At 38.7% G+C, this 14844-nt stretch overlaps 1 protein-coding gene across 1 annotated transcript; it reads left to right on the top strand.

Annotated features, from left to right (window-relative positions):
* The first annotated feature begins 435 nt into the window (after positions 1 to 435).
* On the top strand, positions 436 to 6652 carry ifi30a (IFI30 lysosomal thiol reductase a). The gene is made up of 7 exons (XM_007573827.2): positions 436 to 703; positions 2685 to 2870; positions 2952 to 3026; positions 5409 to 5495; positions 5577 to 5729; positions 6338 to 6406; positions 6497 to 6652. The coding sequence occupies exons 1-7, from the start codon at positions 569 to 571 to the stop codon at positions 6563 to 6565; spliced, it is 774 nt and encodes a 257-aa protein (XP_007573889.1). The 5' UTR covers positions 436 to 568; the 3' UTR covers positions 6566 to 6652.
* The last annotated feature ends 8192 nt before the right edge of the window (positions 6653 to 14844 follow it).

Genomic DNA, 14844 nt, shown 5'->3' on the forward strand with positions numbered 1-14844 from the left:
GTTTGTGAAGAGATTTTTCTTTAAGTTTTATGATTGCACTGACCAACATCTGTAGAATGAGGAAGTAAGCTGAGATATAAGCATGTGACAGTGACTTGCATGCTGCACTCACAACTTAAAACTTAACCCATCCAGTGAAGTAATCAGAATTCAGCTGACTCATACAAGTTTTACAATTTGATTCAAAAGATTATTAATATTAAGATTAATTTAGATAATTAATTTGCGTTCAGTGAAAACAGCCGAGTCATTAAAACTGCATGGAACTGAGGAAGTGTAAACATGCAAGACGACCAAGCTCTTTATAGATATTATGGAAATTTGCTCTTTCTTGGGGAATTCTCACTTCTTCAGAACAGCAGTAGGGAGGTCAGGCTTGTTGATTCTCTGCTAGTTACAAATGATGCTGTAGTGACTGTGCTGCAGCCAATCAAATAATCGGAAGCCTTCACGAGGAAGCGCCAGAGCTGTATTTAAAGAGGAAAAGTTACAGGCCAGTCGGTCGCAGGTTTGAGCTGTGGAAAATAGTGTGAGTAGAGTTACGAAAAGACTTTGGCTACAACTGAAGATGAGGCTTCTGCTCCCGCTCCTGTTGGCAATTTGGATCAGCGCTCCGTTCGGCTACTGCTCTCTCCCCACCTCGTCATGCCTCCAACCTCCAGCAAAGTGGTGCTCATCTTTAGACTCAGCTGTTCAGTGTGGGGTGAGCTTTTAGTTCTTCTCTAAAACTTGTTTTGCTTTTGGCTTTTTTCTGCTGCAAAGAACAAAAAGAAACACTTATGAAATTTTTGCCTTAGGGACAACTAACCCTATCGGCATTTATCCTAAGTCGAAGAACAGTGACAGATTCTATAACAACACGAAGCCATGACAACTGTTCATCTTGGTGTCCGGTTCTTGCTAGCTTTTTATGACTCTAGACATCCGTGTTTCGCCCTTTGGTCTCTGCTTAACATCTATGCAACTCAAGAATTTTAAGTGTTCATTATTTTTATTCAAGTCATAAAGTCAGAGAGGAAGTTCTTAGTAAAATAACCTGAGGGAGAAAATATAAAAAAAAAACAACAAAAAAAAACGAGGAAGTATAACAGGACAGCCTTTGTCAGCCTTACAGCGTCACAGACAAACATCACAGTCAAGTTTTCTAAGTTTGAAAAGTTAAGAAATCCTCTAAAATTCTAAACAATAGAAATGTGGTTATCAAACTCAGAAATGCTGCCATTGTGTCAATTAATGAAACCGGTACTAAACAGGATGGAAATCCACACCTTGGTTCTGTTCTGCCACTAAGAACATTAGCATTCATATTTGGTTCCTGTTTGATTTTTTTTTATATGTTTACATACATTTACAAATAATATGACAATATCAGGTTGAAGAAGGGAAATGATATCAAACATAAACCATGACAGTGTGAGCCTTTTGCATTTTGGTAAACATTTCTAGAAACTGGTGAACACCTCGCATCCAATACCAGCCAAAAGGTCTGACTGACAAAAAAACCACATGATTTTGTGACGATCACATGATACCGCAAATAAACCAGGTGTTTTCTGGCAGTTACAATAAAGGATAAAATGAATACCACATCTTTAAAAGTGACTAAGCATTTCCTGTGAGTTATTTTGAGCCAAACCGATGCAGCTTAGGATGAGGGCACTGTTTAAACTCTGTAGAGGTTCAATTCAGCTTATGTTTTTTGTTGATCTGATGTAATATTTTAATCCTAAATGTCATGTTTTTAATAACTGTAAGAGCAAAATCATCATAATTAACAGAAATAAGGGCTTTCAAATATTGATCTGTGTGTAATTAATCTATATAGCGTGTTTCACTTGATGATGAAGTTCCTGAATTAAAAGGACTTTTCAATAATAATATAATCTAAAGATCTATGCACTCACGTACTTGTTTCTTTCAGCTTTTTACCACTAACTTTTTACTAATTTAGTAGCCCCAAATAAACCATTTCATGCTCATATACGTATTTGTAGTTTATAAATATATTTTTCTTGGTAATTAAGCATTTTTTTATTAATAATGAAGGTAATTACTCACAACAATGGATGTGAAATTTAATTTCGCCTCGTTTGAGCCCATCGACTCTTACAAAATCTGAGCAATAATGACTCCTGATCAAACCAAAATAACACAGTGAAATTGGTATTAGTTGTGGTGTAGGGCTGCACTGATACTGTTAAATATTGGTCTAGTGATATCAGGTCTAATAAACTACCTTCAAAACTTCAACTTTTCTTCTGTAATTCAGATTCTCTGTGACCATTGGCATCTGAGTCAGGTGATCCCACCTGACACAGTGTCAAATGGGGTCACCTGACACAGATGCCAGTGGTCACATCTGTGTCAGGTGTGATCATCCACACCTACTGGAAGGATGCGTAAAGTTAAGACGATAGTTCCAGGCACCAAGCCCTGAGGAACGCCCTGATTAACTGTGCTGCAAGTGAAAGATTAATTATTTACATTTCCTGAATCTCTACAACATATTCAAATCTGTGGAAAATATTACTAAGGAATTAATAATCAAAGTCTACATAATTCTCAAATTAAACTGAAGCTGTAATGTGTAGCCTTTAAACCTTGATGCCCAGAGCAGCAAAGCAGGTGCTTGCAGACATTCTCGCCCAGATTGAGACTCCTCTGCCTTGGCCGTCTTGCTGCAGGTTTTGAAGCAGTGCCTGGAGTCTGACTTCAGGAGGAGCCGTCAGACCGAAGAGCCAGTCCAGGTTGGGCTATACTATGAGAGCCTGTGTCCTGGCTGCAGGAAGTTCCTCACTGAGATGCTCTTCCCCACCTACCTGCTGCTTGACATCATGTCTGTAACTCTGGTACCCTATGGAAATGCACAGGTAAGCAGCTGCTTAGTAGAAATATTTCATATGTAAAACTTGTCTGTTTTGTGAAGGATTTTAATTGTCTCACCACGGCAGGAGACACCTGTCGCTCAGAAGTATACCTATGAGTGCCAGCATGGGAAACAGGAGTGTCTGGGGAACATGATAGAGGTAATCACAGAGCCATGGAATCTGCTGTAGACAGACAGACTTTAGGGTTATGGTGTGAATACTGTGTGTTTTATTCATTTGATTATTTAATATGTAAAGGCCAAGGCTCTGAATGGGGCAATGAGTATCAGATTCACCACCCTCCTGCACTGTCAGGATATTTTCAATGAGAAGTCAAACAAAGTCAGTTTCCTCTGGTTGTGTGGAGCTTAGAGTAACGCAGCACTGCCCCTCCTGCACATGTTGCTGTGTGTTGCTGTTCAGCTGACTGAAAGAAATCATCCAAACTTTCCCTCACTTACTTATAGCACTACTAATTAACTCGGCTCATTTTACTCCCAGATCATCTAAAAGGTTGAATATTGAATCAAAAATATATTTCCTCTAAATGAGGCTCCAATCAGGCTGGGCATTCATGTTATAAAATATTATACATTCATAACCCTGGCAGGTTTGGTTTAAAGCAATCTTTTAATTCCACCAACATGTTTCTATATGGTAAAGTTTGGGAGTGACTTGCATTTCACAGAAAACCTGTGCAGGAAGCAAAAGATTAGGGTAATGTCAAGGATTCCTTCCATCCTGGAAACATTCAGAGCTCATCACCAAAGATAAATTGTCAATATACCAGTTCAAATACAGCAAAGGTCTGACCATATGGAGAGCTGTTTCATTCAAAATTAAATACGTAAATATACTTATGTTTTTAATGTCATTAATAAATACTCAATTAAATAATGTCCCTATGGAATAAAGACAAAATGCATATTAAAAGAGCACAGCTTTACTTATGTATTTATTTGTTTTATTTCAAAATTTATTCATTTATTTCGTTATTTATTTATACATTTTATAATGGTGTGTGAGGGTTCTTACATAGACCAGCCAGAGAGAATCTGAATGGATTCCAAAAATAATCTTAATTTATTACAAAAAAGTTAAAAAATAGTTAAACAATGAAGAATTGGGCCCAAAACCGATGTCAACATAACAAACTACAACTCGGGTAGTAACACAAAGAACTCAAGCACAAAACTGACCTAACAAACAAGGCATGAGGGGAACATCAGACCACGACTGACACACATAGAGTTATGTGTGTCAGTCGTGGTCTGATGTCTGATGTTCCCCTCATGTCTTGTAATTAAGCATACAAGAACAAATACTAGTCAATACAATACCAAATCTTTAAATTAAATAAACACTATTAGAATGAAACTGCCAAATAGAAGAAACATTAAAGAAATGGTCAAATTAAACTAAAGAAAACCAAATTTTCTCATCCCCTGGCAAACGCTGAGGAGGTTTGCCAGCCATATAAGGACATCAATTAGCTGGAGCTCTTCTGTGACCCTCCAGCAGCAGCTCCAAAGGAAACTGGTAACTCAAAACAAAGAAATCAATTTGTTGCATTTAACAAAAATATAAAGAACTGACAAATAAAGTTAACTAAATGTGTGCACTGCAAATAGTCAACTAAAGAGTCAGGCTAATGAAAATAATAAAAAAAAATAAAAATCTAAACTATTCACTAATTAATATCTAAACTAATATTAAGGATAAACAAAAAACAATTACCGTACCATTCAGGTCTGTGTGACAGTAGGGTCACCTGTCACAGGTGTTTTATTTTGGTGTTTTATTTTGTGAGACTTACTTAGTAAAGCTACTTTACCTATTTCATGATTTATTTAATTTAATTTTAACTCTAATAATTAAGATAAATAGATAAATAAAATAAGTACATCTTCAACTACATAAATAAAGCTATAGTTAACTAAATAAGCCCTCTATAAAAATGATTTTATTCATATTTATTTTGTCTTTTCTTCATCTGGACATTTGATAGAGTATTTATATAATTTTTGAACAATTATATAACTTATACGGAAAGTTATACGCTTTCCGTATAACTGCTGCTTTGCCAATTAACATTTTTACATTAAAAAATCTAAATAACATAAATAATTTACGATTTATTTAATCATATTTTTTAAAAATGGTGCTCTTCTTTTTTTCTTTTACGTTTTTTTTTTTTAATTTATTTAAATAATTTGAAACCTTTTTATCAGCCAGGACGATGAATAATTTTGGTTTTCATGTACTTTGGAACATCTGGTATGTTGATTATTCATCAGTCAGTTTTGTCCCAATGTTGTTGGAAAAATAACCCAAACAGCTCAGAGATTTATCAGTGAATAAACATTTTAGGAATCACAGGAAAGTGTTATGTTCACTGTTTCAGGTTGTTTCTAAAACCATTATTGGAAAATATTTTAGGAATACAATTGAGGCTTAAAGGTGAACATTGTTACTAATGCTGTTTCTGTTACTCAGCAGAGTTGTGCTTCACCAATTAATTAGTTCCTCTACTTTCCCTAGACCTGTATAATGAACATGACTGATATGGCTTTCCCAATCATCTTCTGCATGGAGTCCTCTGCTGATGTCATCGGCTCAGCTGAAAGTGTAAGCAGGTTTTTCTGAGTGAATGTTTCTCTAGCTCGGCTGTTTTTGTTCTCGTCAGTAAATTTCATTTTTTGTTTGTAGTGTCTGAAAGTCTACGCCCCTGATCTGAGCATGGACAAAGTAATGAGCTGTGTTAATGGAGACATGGGAATGCAGTTGATGCACCAGAATGCCTTACAGACCAAGGCGTTGAACCCTCCCCATCAGTATGTGCCCTGGATCACCATCAATGGGGTATGCCTTTCAAAAGTCCAGGATTTTATGGATAACCAAAGAAAGTCAATCAGTTCTGAAGCCAGTAGTTTGATGCAACTCATAAAACTTTACCAGACAGATAGTGTCTCTGCCTCAAGGCAGCTGAAAGGAAGAGCCGCTTATTTGTTGCAAAATAGCTCAAGTTCAGTCAGATTGGAAATAATCTCTGGAAAGCAGTGTTCAAGTCTTTCCATTGTTTTTCTATTGGATTTAGGTCTGGATTTTGACTAGGCCATTCAAACACACAAATTTTTGTTTTCATCCCGCAAAGTGCTGCGGCATCTTCTGCTGTTTTGGTTTAGCCAAGTAGGGTGGACAATCGCTCCAAGATGGTGGCCGTATTTTCTGCGCCCCAGCAGCCAGTGCCTGGTTGCTCTTCATTATGTCTATTCATCTAACAGCTGCAGGACACGGGTCTTCCAGGCCTGCTGCAGTGCTGGGTCTGTGGATGCTTAAGAGCTAAACTTGCTCTCCACTGGGTTATTGTGGAAAGCTTCTATTTCTTAGTTCTGATTGACCTAGTGCATTCATCTATTTTAAAGCCAGACTCTAGAGTTTATTTAAAATTATATTTATTTTTTTAATAGGTGCATACAGAAGACTTACAGGAAAAGGCCATGTCCTCCTTGTTCACACTGGTCTGCTCCATGTATAAGGTACAGTTAATGTTTCTGATCTGACTCTTCATCCTCTCTTTTCTTACAGTGAATTAACATGTTTTGTTTTTGTTTCTCGGTTACTTTCAGGGAACAAAACCTGCTGCCTGTGGAGGGAGCCAGAAACTGCACTACAAAAGTTACTGCCACAATGAATGAAGAAGCAGCTCAATGCTGCAGTCTCTAAACTGAACACTCAGAAATATTGGTTTTCTTTGTATCTTTTTCATTTTGTCTCTAAAAAAACATGGAAGATTCTGTTCACTTCATTTTTAAAACTTGCACAAATAAATAAAACCTTTCCAAAATATCTGAAATCTGATCTGTTGGTGCTTTTTCACTTAAACAAAGCAGATGATTCTTTTGGTATCCCACTCTCTTCTCCATGGCCAGTAGGAGGCACCATATTGTACAAGTCAATTTTAGCCAGCCTACCTAGAGTGATACATACGCCAAGTTGCATTCAAAGTAAAGGTCAAGAAGTTGCTACTCTACCTTAAAATAGTGATTTAGTCGCTTTCCTTCTAAACCACCATAGTCTACTGCTTTACTAAGCTATTAAATGAAGGCCACCTGATCAGAGCTGCTATTGACTTGTGATAACTGGAACATTCAACATATGTGATATGTATTGATGATTTTGATAATGGCAGTTGACAGTTTTTTTTAGTGGTTTCACAATTGTGAAAACATAAAGACGTTCTAGTCACCAATTGGTGACTATAACGTCTTTATGTTTTCATGATCTAAAGCACTTTGGACTGCCTTGTTGCTGAAATGTGCTATATAAATAATCCTCATTGATTATAAAGTTTTATAAAATGTTAAATAAAAAATGACAGATTTTAATGTATAATACAAGTACAAAGTAGCAGAGAATCCAAAGACAGTCAGTTAGAGTCTAATAAGTTTGAGCTGACATTCTCCTTTGTTATGTATTTGCTTTTCAAACTGCTTCATGTGGGTACGCGTCAGAAGCAGGCGGGGTCATTAAAGTTCAACACATACACACGTGAGCAGAAACTCAAAACTAAGACTAGTGGAAGAAAAAATAAAGCATAATTTTAAATATCACCTTGCCTTATGAAACCTATGTCTGTGAGGAGCCTAACCTGTAGGACCAGTGCTTGATATCAAGAGATCATGCCATCAGATAGACACGTATGAATGCTATCTTGTCATGCAGGTCATGAGGTTTTTCTATGCTTTCTTTTTTTTCACAAAATAATCCACTTTTTTTTTTAAAGAAAGAATGTCTGCATGTTAGGGACCTGATAAAGTCATGGTGTGAGAGCTGCTGCCGTGAAGCATCGAGCCAAAAGTGGTAACACAAGTGTTAGGTGTTTATCAGCGGTACAAGCTGACAGCTGAGGAGGCGGGGAAAGCGTGACGTGTTGAGTGACAGTCAGAAGACGGATTGGTGCCACAGACGAGCTCCTATCTGATCTTAAATGGGGTTCCTGCATCCTCCTCTTTGGCATTTCCTTCCAAGCTCAACTGTTCCCATGACAGAGTGGCCAAAAGTATGAGAAGAAATAACTCCAGACTTTTCTACGTTACAGAGGTAGGAAAACATTTAAAGCTTTATAGAAGACAACTTTTAAATCCATTTGCATGCAAGGACACATACTAGGATACTTTCTCCTTTTTTATTTTTAGCTAAAAAGAAACTTAATCTAATAACTACAACAGGATTTTATTTATGCATTTAACTGTATTTTAATAGTTATAAGCCACCTGCTCAGCTTTCTGCTTTGAGTAAAAAAGTTTTTGTAGTCAAAATAGGCAACAGTAATGAGGAATCAAACTGTCTCGATTTAAATGAATAATTAAAAGTCACAATCCCTTTCTGATTAGCTTCCTGTCATTCTCATCTTATTCAGTGTTGGTGAAGAAAGTTGACAGTTGTTTATGGAAAAGTGAAACATTCAAGCAGATGAAGTGATAGGGTCATGGGACACAGCCAGAAACACAGGTTATCTGCGGCCCCCCGGCTGACGCACTAAAACAAAGTTGCCCTGAAAGCTGAATCCTGAACTCTGGATCTGTGTAAGAAGCTCCTATTGTGTTTGAGGCAGGAGCGTGGGGGTCTCAGGACCTGAAATCAGATAAGACTTCCAAAAATAACGCCGGACCGGTCTTCTGAAAGGCTCGTCACAAAACCGTCTCTGTTTACTGCTTACCTTTTGAAACTATTGTAATATGTAAAATACAGTATTTTCCTGGATTTTCTAAATATTTATATTGAAAGTTGAAACACTTCCTAATTTATGAAATCGGGATAATCCTGCAGCTGCTTTTTTTACATGCTCAGTTTATTGTAGAATGTTGATTTTTTTTGTTTGTTTGTTTTTGTTTTCTAACCTTAAAAATGTAATTTATTGTCTTTGGTCATAAAAATTTGAAACAACAGAATCAAAGTGAACAGCTGAATGGTGAGTTTTATTTTCTGAAGAGTTTTCAAGATGGAAACTATATTTTTTCTTAAGTAGTTTGTAAATCGGTTTTCATAGAGCATCTGGTTTCAGTTTGGCATTTAGTGATCAGCCTTAATTCTTTAGATCAAAGCTAGCACTTATAGTTGTTACCAAAGTGACCCCATGGAATTCCCCCTTCGCCCCTTTCACACGCTTGTCTTGTCCCGTCCAGAGACACTGGGACTCCTCAGAGTCGGCCTCATGCGTCGAGCTCCTCCAGGACCCTGACGTCAGATATGCCGTGAAGAGGGTCTTCTCAGGCAATGTGCAGCTGCCACGGCTTTCCTGCAGACCGTCTGCACAGGAGAGACTACAGGATGGGGCCCAGCTGGAGCCAGCAGCCCCTCCAACACGCAGCATCAGACATTCCAGGAGCCTGGGGACCCTAACCAGCTGGTGAGTTGGTGATTCTCATGTCTCTAACAACATTCCACTCATTTCCTTCTCTTCTTTGGATGTATGTGTAAATTCACAGGCTTATTTTACACTTTCAACAGCAAGACAATCTAATCCTGTTTAAGGGTCCTCACTGAAGTTTTTCTCAATCCAAACTTTACTCATAATGGAATGCCTTCCTAAAGTATATACACAGCTTAAACATATTCACATTTTCTTCCGTTAGAATCAAAGCTATCAATGTATTTTATTGGGATTTTATGCAATAATCCAATAAGTAGTGGTGCTATCAAGTGGAATAATTTAGATTTTTTTTCAGTTCAATTCAATTCAATTCAATTTAGTTATATAGGTTAATTCACCTGACATTTTAAAAAATAATTTCAGTTCAATCACACACAATGAATGTGTTCATTAAGCTCAGTTCATTATTCAAAGTAAGTTTAAAATATTTCTCTCTAAAGAAACCCAGCAGCTTGTCATTGACTTGCAGCATTCACTCGTCCTGGACAAACATGTGTCGCTGACTTTACAGCAATCCGTCATACTGAGCATGCATGTAGCGACAGTGGAGAGGAAAAAGTCCCGTTTAACAGGAAGAAACCTCCAGCAGAACCAGAGCCAGAACCTGGCTCACTACAGTGGTTGAGACAATAGAGCAGAATGCACAAGAAAAAACAGAATAAGCGTCTGAAAAGTGTCTCCTTCAGATTTTTAAAAAATCTGATACCCCTAAGACCAAACTATCAATAGTCTGGACAGCAAAGCTGGTCACAGATGATGACCAGATGGAGCTAAATACAGGGCAGTCTGTGAAGAAAAGCTCTTAGAGGCTGCAGAAGTTCACTTTCCTGGAGTATGATGATGTTACACTGCTTTGTGTTGGTCTGTCACAGAAAATCTCAGAAAATCCCAGAAAAATATATACTGGAGTTTTGGATATTGTGTAACATTATGTGAAAAAAATCCAAGATTGTGAACACTTTTGCAACTTTTTATGTGAACTGCTCTTTCAGACAGTGCTGTTGTCTTTCTGAATAATCAAACATTTGAAATAAGAAGGTATTGGGCTGAGCACAATAATAACCGGTGTTCTTAAGATATGGAGGAAAATAATTAGCCTGAACAAAGTTATGCTTGAGGCATTAATCATTCTTCAAAACAATCATCAGTGGAAAAAAATAGCCAAAGTAAATTCTGATTACATGAGTGAAACTGCTGCTTCAAACCTTCCTGTGGTTTTGGCCCCTTGTCTTTAAACAGTGTGTGTGTGTGTGTGTGTGTGTGTGTGTGTGTGTGTGTGTGTGCGTGTGTGTGTGTGTGTGTGTGTGTGTGCCCATCGTTATCTTGTGTTTATGTGTTGCGGGAATGAAACCTGGTCTGTTTGATAGCAGGTATGACAGGTATCAGATATGACTCAGTTCTGTGACGAAGGCAATGTTTTATCACTGGACGCTTTCATCAAGGTTTGCTGTTTAATGGGAATCAAACTGAAGCTAAAAAAAACAATTACAGAGGAAACATGGAGTTCCTTGGAATTCTCTACGAGAAATTTCCCAAGCCAGAAATCCTCACCAGAACTTAAAGATAAAGAGATCCAATTCTCCTGGTGATTTCAGGTCACTGTGTCTTCACAAAGTTAGTCTTTACTACAACAGAGACACCTCCATCTGTACTCTGCTCAGTTCCTTCCTCTTTGACAGGAGCTGATCCCTGCAGGGAGTCATGAACAGGTCATCAGTTCCTCACGGCATTATCTGAACTCTAATTATTATTATTCAATATTAATCATTACTTAAATCATCAGGTTATTTTATTTTATTTTCCATCCATCCATCTATTTTCTATACACCCTTGTCGCTAGTGGGGTCAGGAGGGTTGCTGGTGCCTATCTCCAGCTAACGTTCCGGGCAAGAGGCGGGGTACACCTTGGACGCCAGTACGCCAGTCTGTTGCAGGGTAACACAGAGACAGACACGACAAACAACCATGTACACACACACACTCACACCTAGGGACAATTTAGAGAAACCAATTAACCTGACAGTCATGTATTTTGGACTGTGGGAGGAAGCCAGAGTACCCAGAGAGAACCCATGCATGCACAGGGAGAACATGCAAACTCCATGCAGAAAGACCCCGGGCCAGGAATTGAACCCAGGACCTTCTTGCTGCAATGCAACAGTACTACCAACTGCCCCACTGTGCAGCCCCTTTATTTTATTTTAGGAACAGTCTCTAGCCCAGCACTGGGTCGGATGTGTTGCAGCTGAGTCTCTACCTCCAGGTCTTTATAAAACAGACATTCCTGTTTTGTCCTTGTCAGCAGTTTGTTTGGTTTGAAGCTCAGTGAAGCCATGTTCTACAGCATCCCAGAAAAACTGATTTATCAGCCATATGTTGTTGTTCTTCTGCTACAAACAATAGATGAAGAGAAGTGTGTGTTACAGTCTTATTTAGAAGTACTTGGAGGCAATCAGACAAGAAATCCTACAGACTGAGGTCCACGCAGCCACTGGTAGGCATGTAGTAGCTCTGCTTTAGATCTAACTATAGAGTTGTTTGTGAACTAAAAATTCTTTCACTGTTGCCCTGGCTAGCAGGGGGCAGCCTTGTGCTCTCTTGTGTATAAACTGCTTGAGGACGTTTGATCGGGCGCCAGAGAAAGTGTTCCTGAGGAAGCTGTGAAAGCTGTTTCATCCACAATCTGCCACACATATCCAAAGAAATCCCAGAAACATAGACCCTGTAACTTTACTATTCTATAGACAAGATATTATGGATTCAGCTAAAGAGATTGTGTTACAGGGAGATGGAAAATCCAGCAAGTAGACACAACAATAGTACATCCTTTGAGTTTAGGATTGTTTAATTGGAAAAACATCCATTTAAACTCTATGGTCGGTTTCCAACCTCCAGTTTTTATAAAACTTTTACCAGTCAATGTATATTTTATCTGACTCTGCACTATATTTAAGAAGAAATTACAACAACAATGCAAAATATTTTTGGAGGCCTTCTGTACCAGTTCTGAAGGCCCTGGGCAGATTAGGCTGCCCATGGCAACCCACAGAGAGTGAAATCTGATTGGACAGAACGTCAATGATCCACACAGACATGTAAGGGCCAAGATAAATGTTCTTAAAAAAACAAGAATAATCATAATAATCATAATAATTCAATTGAAAAAAATAATCTATGTTGCAAATATATTATTGATTCTGATAGTGAATGCCTACCAGGGGAACCCAAAGCACTTCACACTACATTTGGTAATTCACCCATTCACATGCATATTCACATATGGATGGATTAAAAGTTTGAAAGAAATTTCAAACTTTTTCTTATAGCTCTATAAACTATAAGGAAATGTTTCAAAAGCTACAGAAACAGAGTTTAAAAATGTCTCTGTAATGTAATTGTTGTGGAACAAATGAAAAGCATCACCTCTCGCTCTCAATGCGACATACTGAAGCTGCGTCTTGATGAACTTGAATGACCTTATCTCCAAGGCAGAGGGTTTTCATACGAAGGTACTCTCTGTTCTCTGTCCCTAAACCTCAGTCGAACTGCAAAGGCCTCACCTCTGCCTACGTTATCCACATGACAGAAATGATGATGTGCCTCAGGGTCTGAATCGGTTTGAGTCCAGGATTATCTTTAGATCAGTTAAAGTTGGGGTGGGGAAACAAAAAAAAAAAAAAAATTCAATATCAAAAAGTTGTTTGTTTTTATTTGATTCCATTATAGTTTTGTTTTTGTTTGTGCTTATTCATCAGATGTTTATGATGCTCATTAAATAAAAATGTCTATAGTTGAATATAGTTTCAGAAAAAAAGAAAACATCGAGTTTGGAACTTATTGTTCCTATGAAGAGATCTGCATTCTGATTGGCCAGCTCAGCTGCTCTTTAAAGGGGCCTTTCAGCATATCAGCGCTGTTTTACATAAAAATGTTTAGATACTACACATACAGTACAGTTGGAAAGCTAATCTCCATCTCACTTAAGTGAAGGTGAGATACACTGTAAAAAAAAGCTGCCAGTATTTTATAGTAAATCAGAGATGGGGGTTTTTTTGTTGTTTTTTTCCAGTGGAGATATCCGCTGCATGCAAGATAGTGACTACTCATAAGAAACTGGTCCTTTGTGTCTTATCCTCTTCTGATCTTTATTATCCATTCGTTTATCCATAAATTGTTTATATGTTCACCATTTCATCTTTTCTTAACACAGTTTCCTGCCCATAGCTCAGGTCTATAATTTTATATATACATATTTACTAATTAACTTAACTTTAAGGATTCAAGGATTTTTTTTTTATTGTCATACCACTTTGGGAGTTTGTGGTGCGAAATTTGTACTCAGGTCCCAGATAAAGAAATCCACTTCACAAAGAAAATAAATAAATAAATAAAATAAACAAATGAACATAAAGTCAATTAAGTGATGCAGTTATGTGTCTGTTATGCGTCTCAAGCTATGAGGTGAAGCTGCATTTGGTGCAGCTTGAGTTCAGCAGCCTGACGGCTGAAGGGAAGAAACTGTTCGTCAGTCTGGTGGTCTTGCTCTGGATGCTCCTCAGCCTCCTGCGGCTGGAACAGTCTGTGTGCAGGATGGGTGTCTGACCAGACAGGAGGTGTTGGTGCTCCAGGTGAGGTCACTGGATATATGCACTCCCAGGTACCTGTAGCTGGAGACCACCTCCACAGCTGCTCCTCTGATGTACAGGGGCTGAAGAGGATCCTTGTCCTTTCTGAAATCCACCACCATCTCCTTGGTCTTGGACAGCTGCGTCGAGGACTAAGGCTTCCATATGTGGGTTGTGCTTTACCCCTGCGCCACCACAGCACACCCTTTAGTCCAGAGTTTTGTTTCCGCGTGTGGGAAAGGTGATGTGCTGGTAAAAACTGGGCAGAGTGTCCGTCAGTTTCACGTGGTCAATGTCCCCCGCAACCTCGTAAAATGCCTCCGGGTGCTTCATCTGCAGTGAGCCAACGGTGTCAGTGGCAGAGCTAGACTTTTTAAGTTGGGGGGGCCAGGACTACCTCTGGGGGGGCAACATTTAAAATGTGTGTGCACACATCTATATATCTATCTAGTCGATATATATATATATATATAATTCCCTTCTCACCCTTTGCGGGTGGTCTCTTTTCATCCTCTGAGCTCGGGTCCTCTACCAGAGGCCTGGGAGCTTGAGGGTTCTGCGCAGTATCTTGGCTGTGCCTAGAACTGCACATTTCTGGACTGAGATGTCTGATGTTGTTCCTGGGATCTGTTTGAGCTGCTCTGCTGCTCCATTTTGGGGGTGACTGCCCCGAGGGCCCCGATGACCACAGGCACCACTGTGGTCCAGGCCTTTTCCAGTTCCTCTCTGAGGAACTGGAAAAGGTCCTCAGAGAGGAACTTTTCTTCCAATACCAAGTTGGATGTAGCAACTTGGTATTGCTACATCCACCACAACGGCTTTCCTCTGTTCTTTATCCACCACCACAATGTCCGGTTGGTTCGCCATGACCATCTTGTCTGTCTGGATCTGGAAGTCCCACAGGATCTTAGCTCGG

This window comes from Poecilia formosa, unplaced genomic scaffold, assembly GCF_000485575.1.
Source record: "Poecilia formosa unplaced genomic scaffold, Poecilia_formosa-5.1.2 Scaffold338, whole genome shotgun sequence".
In the NCBI taxonomy this organism is placed as follows: domain Eukaryota; kingdom Metazoa; phylum Chordata; class Actinopteri; order Cyprinodontiformes; family Poeciliidae; genus Poecilia; species Poecilia formosa.

Bases quoted from the DNA above. Each gene is read 5' to 3' on its own strand.
- ifi30a (XM_007573827.2), top strand. From the start codon at position 569: ATGAGGCTTCTGCTCCCGCTCCTGTTGGCAATTTGGATCAGCGCTCCG. The intron at 704-2,684 runs GTGAGCTTTTAG...GTCTTGCTGCAG, and splicing joins ACTCAGCTGTTCAGTGTGGG to GTTTTGAAGCAGTGCCTGGA. The intron at 2,871-2,951 runs GTAAGCAGCTGC...TCACCACGGCAG, and splicing joins TACCCTATGGAAATGCACAG to GAGACACCTGTCGCTCAGAA.